Source organism: Gigantopelta aegis, chromosome 8 (genome assembly GCF_016097555.1).
Source record: "Gigantopelta aegis isolate Gae_Host chromosome 8, Gae_host_genome, whole genome shotgun sequence".
NCBI classification, from domain to species: Eukaryota; Metazoa; Mollusca; class Gastropoda; order Neomphalida; family Peltospiridae; genus Gigantopelta; species Gigantopelta aegis.
Genome location: NC_054706.1, coordinates 47,913,145 through 47,924,175, shown reverse-complemented (window position 1 = coordinate 47,924,175; position 11,031 = coordinate 47,913,145). Strand labels below are relative to the sequence as shown.

General features: G+C 43.0%; 1 protein-coding gene across 1 annotated transcript; it reads right to left on the bottom strand.

Annotated features, from left to right (window-relative positions):
• Positions 1–3,208: 3,208 nt before the first annotated feature.
• LOC121380203 lies at positions 3,209–7,041 on the bottom strand. Its single transcript, XM_041509018.1, has 5 exons — positions 6,887–7,041; positions 5,832–6,051; positions 4,479–4,617; positions 3,614–3,673; positions 3,209–3,347 (listed from the first exon to the last, which is right to left on the bottom strand). Exons 2-5 carry the CDS (start codon positions 6,036–6,038, stop codon positions 3,316–3,318), a joined length of 438 nt encoding a protein of 145 aa, XP_041364952.1. The 5' UTR covers positions 6,039–6,051; positions 6,887–7,041; the 3' UTR covers positions 3,209–3,315.
• Positions 7,042–11,031: the final 3,990 nt, after the last annotated feature.

Genomic DNA, 11,031 nt, shown 5'->3' with positions numbered 1-11,031 from the left:
GAAAAAGAGTATCCCATGAAGTGGCGACAGCAGGTTTCCTCTTTCAATATCCGTGTGGTCCTTAACCATATGTCCGACGTCATATAACCGTAAATAAAATGTGTTGAGTGCGTCGTTAAATAAATAAATAAATCTTTTTCTTTGATAAGTTGTGATGCACTGGTTGGAACGAGAGAAAAAATCATATCAGCTGAATGGATCCACAGAGGTCGATTCTGCGACGCAAGCAAACAAGCAATGTTTTATTTAAGGTCGCACTTAATACATTTTTAGTGGTTATATGGAGTCGGACATATGGTAATGAGAAATGAAACGCGTTGCTGCTACTCAATGTAGTACCTTTTTTTTAGCAGCAAGGGATCTTTTCTATGCTTCAAACAGGCAGTACATACCACGATCTTTGTTACTTTAGCGCCAGGTGTGTTGGACCATGTGTTTAATTATTAATACTGTTGATAAAATATTGACACGCATTATTCTGAAAACCCAGGACAGTGGTTTGCAGGACGATTTTTCAATCCTAATTAGTTTGTTTTTTTATTAATTTTTTTTAGCTTTATTAATCCTTTTTTCCTCGTTTTTTTCTCATTTTAAAACAGAATGAGTAAAAGTCGAAGGCCGGTGGGAGAACGTTGTATCCCATCCTTTCTTCGGTTGAGTGCGTCGGTGCGGGTGAAGGATGAACATATAATGACCTAGTATCAAGAAAAACTGTTTCATGATGACATTCACATTTGTCCCCCAGAGAAAGAAAAAAGAAATAAATGTTTTATTTAACGACGCACTCAACATTTTATTTACGGTTATATGGCGTCATACATATCGCCCCTGCGTGTGCTGTAACCTCACCGTGGTGCAGGGGTGTAACATTCTCTTTGAGAATGGCCAATACAGCACAAATTGAAGTTTAGAGTAAAATTCGGTGTCCGTAAAATTCTGTGATATTTGTATTTGCCTTTTTGCACAGTTCTTTACACTGTTTTTGTTTAAACCTTGAATTTTAATATTGATGTTGATCATCACTTTATTTATTTGCATTTACCATAGTTTGACACCCAATAGCCGATGTATTTTTCGTGCTGGGGTGTCGTTAAACATTCATTCATTCATTCATTCATTCATACATATCGTTAAGGACCACACAGATTGAGAGGAAATCCGCTGTCGCCACTTCATGGGCTATTATTATCGATTAGAAGCAAGGAATCTTTTATGCGCACCATCCCACAAGACAGGGTAGTACATACCACGGCCTTTGATATACCAGTTGTGGTGCACTGGCTTGAACGAGAAATAGCCCCACTGACGGGGATCGATCCCACACCGACCGCGCGCTTTACCACTGGGCTACGTCCCCCAGAGATTTCGCTCACCTCTCCACCATCATATTTACCCTTACAGATCTTTCCCTGCACGATACAAATTAAACCACCTCTTAGCATATTTATAGTTTTTGCACAGCTCTTAACTTCTGTATTTTTAAATTGCTTTGGTAATCACTTCATTCATGCATCTTTCTTTGACACATAGCCAATGTATTTTTTGTGCGCTATAGTGTCGTTAAACAGTCTTTCATTCCCTCCCCTTAGTAGAGGCGCAAGCGCTTACCTGGTCTCCCCTGTCACCCTCCCACATCTTCTCCTGCAGTACCAACATTTTATCCGCTTCCCTTCACCGCCATTTGTTCACCGCCTCTTTTCATCCCCGTCCCGACCACATTGTCGCAATCAAGATGTTTTATTGGGGTGCACGGGTCAATCACTCGGGTGGTGGCGTGGGGGCAGTTTCAAGATACTTCATTACTAAAATGTAGACAGAACCCTTACCCCACCTGTTTGTACGGACCTGTAATAAACGCTTTTAAAGAAAAGGTTAGTTTGAACCCTATATTAGGCGATATACTTGAAATTTTAATATACTGCGATATTTATACTTTGCACAGCTTTTCACAGTTTATATTGTATATTTGTGTTAACCATCGTTAGACACCCAGTAGCCCCTAAGCACAGCTCTTTACACGGCTAGGTCTCGACCATCGCGACAGACGCTGGAGTCCTACTCCCTCAGAAAATAAAAAAGATAATTTGATCTAGTTTGAACCAAGAACATCGTATCTGCATTAAAGTTTCAGGCCCAGCCTGTGAACCCAATGGGTCATTTCTCGTTTCAACCAGTGAACCACGACTAGTATATCAAAGGCCGTGGTATGTGCTATCCAGTCTCTTAAGATTCGAAAATTGCCAAATGTTTGGAGAATTCCTATAGGCCTTTACTAAAAAGTAAATGTTTTTAATGCGAAGTTGGCGTCCGCTTCCAACATCAGCCATTAGAAGAGTCCTAAATTTAATATCAATTTTAATGTAATGCATTAAGTAGTGTATATAATCCCAATTGTTCACGATTCCAGATTTAAGCAGTTAGGCAAGGTTCATACTTTTGACCAATTAAGTTTATAAACACCGACGTAGCCCAGTGGTAAAGAAAGTAAAGGTTTTATTTGACGACGCACTCAACACATTTTATTTACGGTTATATGGCGTTAGACATATGGTCAAGGACCACAGAGATATTGAGAGGGGGTTAACCCGATGTTGCCACTTCTTGGGCTACTCTTTTCGATTAGCAGCAACGGATCTTTAATATGTACCATCCCATAGACCGGATAACACATACCACGGCCTTTGATGTAATAGTTGTGGTGCACTGGCTGGAGCAAGAAATAGCGCAATGGGGCCCCCACCGACTGGTATAGATAGGCTTAGGCTTATACGAAATCCTTCCACCCCAACACCTAAAATGTGCCGATCGTTTCCAGTTTAGCGCCGAAAGACACTCTAGAATACAAAACAGGTCACATGGGGATACTCCCACGATTAATAGCAAGGAATTAGTCCCATACAATGAGGCAGGACAGAATACAACACTGGCTGTCGTAGTGTACTATTGAACAATGCAACTGGATGGTCCACCAAGGGCGATCGATCCCATGACCAATCGCACCTTCAGATAGCACTACATCCGAGCAATCGCCTACATCCGAGCAATCGCCCACAATAAGCCATTCATTAACGAATGAACGCAAATGTGTACGACTAGCGCCAAACGACAGATCTAATGAAACAGCTGAATTTCATTTTAAACATGTGGCCAATAGGCCTTCAACATCAAATACTGGCATCCAAGTTTTGCTTTTTAAGAGAAAAAAAAGCGCAACGAATTTTTTTTTTTTTTTTAAATATTTATTGAAAACCCTTCACCCGCGTACATGACATAACGACAAGTGTCGGCCGAATGTGCTGGATGATGCTTCTCATGTTAATGTCCGTGCTCGGCAATGGCTTCCAGAACTGAAACAAGAAATGCATAGTCAAGGTATGTGGACACTTCGCGTTGTATATTTATGATGACCCTTAGTTTTCATAAAATGGTTTTAATTTGAAGTTAATTTTTTTTTTTTATGCGACAGATATAATCTACATGCATTATATTCCTTTGAGACACAACATACCACGGCCATTGATAGATCAGGATGGGATCGAGAACAGATATGGGTAGACATTACCGTCAAAAGTATAGAAATTTTAAACTTTAAAATCTTTCAATGGTTACTCACATTCCTTTTTGTTCTCGAAGTGGAAAGCTGCCAATTCAGGTAGGTCCAGTTCGCCATCACCTGATCAAAAAAAAAAAAAACGGAAAAGGGGAAAATCAGTTGGAAGCAAAAACCCATCGTAGAAATAGGATTTAATACCTGCGATAATGACACCTCAACTTACTAAATTTCAGTTTCAAAGTAATAGTGCCAGATTTTATATCTATCTCATATCTATCTCATATCTATCTCATATATCATATATTATACATATACATATACATATACATATACACACATATATACACCACACACCACATATTAGTAACGTGGCTAAAATGGCTAAAATTGCTAGTTTCATTCAAACATACCATGAATAAATACATCCCAACACCCCTCAAAATGTAAAGTGAAACCGAAAAAGAATTGGGTTGAGGAACAGCTTCCGACAAATGGGTAGAAACAGACTACCCTAGTATACGCACAACAGTAGCTCGTACATAAAAAAAAAAAAAAAAAAAAATCTTATTAAGAATATTTCACATTCATCACATGTCAGTGTGAGTTGGTACAGGCAAGTACGCAAAAGTACGCAATGGAAAGTTAATGCACTTTAATTTTAGGTTAAATGTGCCATTACCTGAAGGAAGCCACGCTACCATGCACGCCGTCGTTCAAATAACGTTCGAGACAAGCTAAAAATAAGCTTAAAATAATAATATAAAAATATAATCTTAAACTATGTACTCTGTGCCAAATACAAATATCAGTCCTACAAATTTAAGGATATATTGCAATTTTAATTTAAAACTAACCGCTAACCGAAATTGGGGCAGTGCAATTTAAATTACTTTATGTACCTGCATTTGTTAAGGTAAATTCTTACCGTCTGTATCGGCTTTGTGGAATTTAGCCAGTAGAATTGGATTAGACATTTTCAGACCCGTCACGTGAGCGATCTCGACAAGTTCAACAAAACCATCTCCGTTCAAATCCAAATCATGCATAACCTTGGTGACGTCATCCTGGAATAAATGTCACATTTTCAGTATATTTCCAATTCATCTTCTACAATGTGACAGGGCGTGATGTAGCCCAGTGGTAAAGCATTCGCTTGATGCGCGGTCAGTCTGGGATCGATCCCGTCGGTGGGACAATTGGGCCTTTTCTCGTTCTAGCCTGTGCACCACGACTAGTATATCAAGCCGTGGTATGTGCCATCCTTGTGGGAAAGTGCATATATAAAAAAAATTTAAATACCTTTCTGCATTAAAAAAAAAGAAAAAAAATGGAGCGAGTTTCCCCCCCACCTATGACAGTCAAAATGACCATAAATCACCGTGCTCTAGTGGTGTCGTTAAACAAAACTTTATACAATGTGGCAAATGCAAAGTTGGATTTGGTATATTAAAGTGGTTTGCTTATGACCCCACTAGAGAATATTTGGTATACTGAATAGGTGAAGATTCATGGGTTTTTTTGTTTTGTTTTTTTATCTACAAACCAAGGGCTACCAGAAACACTAAGGAATGAAATGTTTTATTTAACGACGCACATTTTATTTACGGTTATATGGTGTCAAACAGGGTTAAGGACCACACAGATATTGAGAGGAAACCCGCTGTCGCCACTTCATAGGCTACTCTTTTCAGTTAGCAGCAAGGGGTCTTTATATGCACCATCCCACAGACAGTACATACCAGGGCCTTTGTTACACCAGATATGAAGCATTGGCTGGAACGATAAATAACCCAATGGGCCCACTGATGGGGATCGGTCGCACACAGACCGCGCATCGATAGAGCGCTGTACTACTGGGCTACACCCCGCAGCAGAAACTATAGAATGAAAATCATAATTTGTATTGCTATAATTTGTATTGCTATAATTTGTATTGCTATAATTTGTATTGCTATAATAGCTAATGATTAAACTATGCTTCCAAATCATGATACCATGTAGTATATGTCCGTCGTATCTTTCATTTTATTGGTTGACGTTTTATCAGGGTTTTTTTACCAGGATTTACATTTCTAGAACATTTCAATTTAACAATATGGTGAATTTATACGAGCATTTAACAAATTGCCTTATGTGATTTATATTTAAACAAAATAGTGCAAAACATTTCAAATTATACACCATATAGACATTCTCACCCTTTAAGGAAAATGAGGTTACCCATTAATGTACAATTTGAAACCGAGGCCATTTGCTATATGAAATTTTACCAAGTTACCTCATCTGCATCCGGCACATCGAGTCCCCTCTTCCTCTTGCAGGCCTTACACGCCCAGCTCCTGGCCCACTTGCAGGCCGCCATACAACCCAGCGTGTGGTACGGACTGAAGCGAATTCTGCGCACAGACCGGAAAAACCAGCCATCCACGTGCTCTGGGACGAAGGTCAAGGCCAGCAGAACCACGAAGAAATAAGCAGTCTTCATTCTGCAAGGCTAACTATGAAAAAAGAAAAAAAGAAAAAAAAAAAGGCATGAAATCACCTAGTACTAGCGCATTAAAATATCGCTATTGTTCATGTTGGGAGATGCTAATGATGCAAGTACTTGAAAACATCGGGATTAGGGAGTATATTATATACATTTTAGGTTCGTGTCCCTTTTTTTTGCACCATTTCGGTCGATAAACTGTTGAAACATTGTGCCTCAAGTTTTGAATACCAGCTATACATTATAGGGCATGTAACGATATCCGGACGTAGAAAAGAATCACCCTTTCTACGTCCCTCTACTCCCCAGCTAGTTGGATCCGAATCGGCAATTTTAAAACTCACACATGTATATCCTTTAAGCATGTCCCCACCCATTGACATAAATGGGATTTTATATTGGGCACCACACGGTGGGGCAAGGTGGCGATGGTGGGGGGGTGGGAGGAGAGGGGGACGAAGGTGTGATTGAACCATGGCATCTTTGTGGTAACGCCAAAACCAAACCACCAACCTAACAGCGAAACAAAGCACAACCGTCATGAGGGTGAGCGTGCAGGCGAATGGCTTGAATTAAAAAAAAATATATATATAAATATATAAAAATATAAATATATATTATAATATATTATAATATAATATAAATATACAATATATAATATTCCTATACATTGTACTTGTATACACTAAAACATAAAAAAAAAAAACATTAAAAAAAAAAAAAATCAACAGTTTAATAAAGGAAGGAAATGGTTTATGGTATTTAACGACGCACTCAGCACATTTTATTTACGGTTATATAGCGTCGGACATATGTCATCTGTTTAATAAATAAAAGCCACTTACTTGAACGATAATTTTACAACACAGAGAAAGCTGAAACACGATGAAATGATCAAACTGCTAGGTTTCGGTTATTTATCTCTGTGGACTAGTCAGGTGATCAAACGTGTATCTCGTTTTGCACGTTCCGTCCGTACTCTTGAGAGCTTACACGTTTACACGTGCGTACTGTTTTAATCACTTGATGCATGTACATTGCGACAGTCTCTTTTTAACAGGGTGTGGTGGACCATAATGTTTTATGATTAATACTGAAAACATATTTACAGCACCACATTTGGTAATTATGATTCGTAGTCATCCGAGGAAACTCGAGATATTTTACCATTAGCAGCAAGGGAGCTTTTAACATGCACTTTCTAACAGACAGGAAAGCACATACCACGTTCTGCACTGGTTGGAACGAGAGAGAAAACAATCGGTTGAATTGATCTACCGAGGTGGTTTGATCCTGCGACGCAAGCACCTCAGGCGAGTGCTCAATCGATTGACCTAATTCCCGCCCCAAAACAGGATGGGTAAATGTCGAAGGAGACATTCTATATCTTCAAGAGATCTTCTATATATACTTTCCCACAGACAGGAAAGCACATACAACGGCCTTTGACCAGTCGTGGTGCACTGGTTGGAACGAGAAAAAACCCCAGTTATAGATTCACTTAAGTCGTTCGATTCTGTGACGCAAGCACCCAAGCGAGCGCACAACCGACTGAGCTAAATCTCAACCCTGAAAGGAAGAAAGGAATGTTTTATTTAACGACGCACTCAACACATTTTATTTACGGTTATATGGTGTCGGACATATGGTTAAGGACCACACAAATATGAGAGAGAAAACCCGCTGTCGTCACTTCATGGGCTACTCTTTTCGATTTTCGATTAGCAGCAATGGATCTTTTATATGCACCATCCCACAGACAGGTTAGTACATAGCACGGCCTTTGTTAAGCCAGTTGTGGAGCACTGGCTGGAACGAGATATAGCCCAATGGGCCCACCGATGGGAATCGATCTAAAAGATCGATCGCGCAACAGGCTGTACCACTGAGCTACCCCCCCCCCCCCCCCGCGAAATATTTTTAGTCATGGTTATATGGAGTCGGACATGATAATGAGAAATAAAACGCGTTGCTGCCACTCAATGTTCTACTTTTTCCGATTGGCGGCAAGGGATCTTTTCTATGCTTCAAACAGGATAGTACATACCACGACCTTTGGTACTTCAGCGCCAGGTGTGTTGGGCCAGATGTTTAATGATTAATACGGTTGATAAAATATTGACATGCATTATTTTGAAAACTAAGGACAGTGGTTCAATCCTAATTTTTTCATCATTTTAAAACAGAATGAGTAAACTTCGAAGGTCGGTGGGAGAACGACCTGTCCCAACCTTTCTTCGGTGGAGTGTGTCGGTGGAGTGTCGGGTCGGTGGAGTGTGTCGGGTCGGTGGAGGGGGTCGGTGGAGTGTGGGTGAAGGATGAAAATATAATAACTTAGTATCAGTGGAAGATGTCGGTGGAGTGTGTCGGGTCGGTGGAGGCTGTCGGTGGAGTGGTGTCGGTGGAGGGGGTCGGTGAAGTGGTGTCGGTGGAGTGTCGGTGTGCTTGAAGGATGAAAATATAATAACTTAGTATCAGTGGAAGATGTCGGTGGAGGGTGTCGGTGGAGTGGTGTCGGTGGAGGGGGTCGGTGAAGTGGTGTCAGTGTGCTTGAAGGATGAAAATATAATAACTTAGTATCAGTGGAAGATGTCGGTGGAGGGTGTCGTGGAGTGGTGTCGGTGGAGGGGGTCGGTGGAGTGGTGTCGGTGGAGGGGGTCGATGAAGTGGTGTCGGTGTGCTTGAAGGATGAAAATATAATAACTTAGTATCAGTGGAAGATGTCGGTGGAGGGTGTCGGTGGAGTGTCGGTGGAGTGTCGGTGTGCTTGAAGGATGAAAATATAATAACTTAGTATCAGTGGAAGATGTCGGTGGAGGGTGTCGGTGGAGTGGTGTCGGTGGAGGGGGTCGGTGAAGTGGTGTCAGTGTGCTTGAAGGATGAAAATATAATAACTTAGTATCAGTGGAAGATGTCGGTGGAGGGTGTCGGTGGAGTGGTGTCGGTGGAGGGGGTCGGTGGAGTGGTGTCGGTGGAGGGGGTCGATGAAGTGGTGTCGGTGTGCTTGAAGGATGAAAATATAATAACTTAGTATCAGTGGAAGATGTCGGTGGAGGGGGTCGGTGGAGTGTCGGTGTGGGTGAAGGATGAAAATATAATAACTTAGTATCAGTGGAAGATGTCGGTGGAGGGTGTCGGTGGAGTGTCGGTGTGGTGAAGGATGAAAATATAATAACTTAGTATCAGTGGAAGATGTCGGTGGAGGGGGTCGGTGGAGTGGTGTCGGTGGAGGGGGTCGGTGAAGTGGTGTCAGTGTGCTTGAAGGATGAAAATATAATAACTTAGTATCAGTGGGTTTGACGTCCAATAGCCGATGATAAGATTAAAAATCAATGTGCTCTAGTGGCGTCGTTAAATAAAACAAACTTTTAACTTTTAGTATCAGTGGAAGATGTCGGTGGAGGGGGTCGGTGGAGTGGTGTCGGTGGAGGGGGTCGGTGGAGTGGTGTCGGTGGAGGGGGTCGGTGAAGTGGTGTCGGTGGAGTGTCGGTGTGCTTGAAGGATGAAAATATAATAACTTAGTATCAGTGGAAGATGTCGGTGGAGGGTGTCGGTGGAGTGGTGTCGGTGGAGGGGGTTGGTGGAGCAGTGTCGGTGGAGGGGGTCGGTGAAGTGGTGTCGGTGTGCTTGAAGGATGAAAATATAATAACTTAGTATCAGTGGAAGATGTCGGTGGAGGGTGTCGGTGGAGTGGTGTCGGTGGAGTGGTGTCGGTGGAGGGGGTCGGTGGAGTGGTGTCGGTGGAGGGGGTCGGTGAAGTGGTGTCGGTGGAGTGTCGGTGTGCTTGAAGGATGAAAATATAATAACTTAGTATCAGTGGAAGATGTCGGTGGAGGGGGTCGGTGGAGTGGTGTCGGTGGAGGGGGTCGGTGAAGTGGTGTCAGTGTGCTTGAAGGATGAAAATATAATAACTTAGTATCAGTGGAAGATGTCGGTGGAGGGTGTCGGTGGAGTGGTGTCGGTGGAGGGGGTCGGTGGAGTTGTGTCGGTGGAGGGGGTCGGTGAAGTGGTGTCGGTGTGCTAGAAGGATGAAAATATAATAACTTAGTATCAGTGGAAGATGTCGGTGGAGGGGGTCGGTGGAGGGGGTCGGTGGAGTGGTGTCGGTGGAGTGGTGTCGGTGGAGTGGTGTCGGTGGAGGGGGTCGGTGAAGTGGTGTCGGTGGAGTGGTGTCGGTGGAGTGGTGTCGGTGGAGTGGTGTCGGTGGAGGGGGTCGGTGAAGTGGTGTCAGTGTGCTTGAAGGATGAAAATATAATAACTTAGTATCAGTGGAAGATGTCGGTGGAGGGTGTCGGTGGAGTGGTGTCGGTGGAGTTGTGTCGGTGGAGGGGGTCGGTGAAGTGGTGTCGGTGTGCTAGAAGGATGAAAATATAATAACTTAGTATCAGTGGAAGATGTCGGTGGAGGGGGTCGGTGGAGTGGTGTCGGTGGAGGGGGTCGGTGGAGTGGTGTCGGTGGAGGGGGTCGGTGAAGTGGTGTCGGTGGAGTGTCGGTGTGCTTGAAGGATGAAAATATAATAACTTAGTATCAGTGGAAGATGTCGGTGGAGGGGGTCGGTGGAGTGGTGTCGGTGGAGGGGGTCGGTGGAGTGGTGTCGGTGGAGGGGGTCGGTGAAGTGGTGTCGGTGGAGTGTCGGTGTGCTTGAAGGATGAAAATATAATAACTTAGTATCAGTGGAAGATGTCGGTGGAGGGGATCGGTGAAGTGGTGTCGGTGGAGTGTCGGTGTGGGTGAAGGATGAAAATATAATAACTTAGTATCAGTGGAAGATGTCGGTGGAGTGGTGTCGCTGGAGGGGGTCGGTGGAGGGGGTCGGTGAAGTGGTGTCGGTGGAGGGGGTCGGTGAAGTGGTGTCGGTGGAGTGTCGGTGTGCTTGAAGGATGAAAATATAATAACTTAGTATCAGTGGAAGATGTCGGTGGAGTGGTGTCGCTGGAGGGGGTCGGTGGAGGGGATCGGTGAAGTGGTGTCGGTGGAGTGTCGGTGTGGG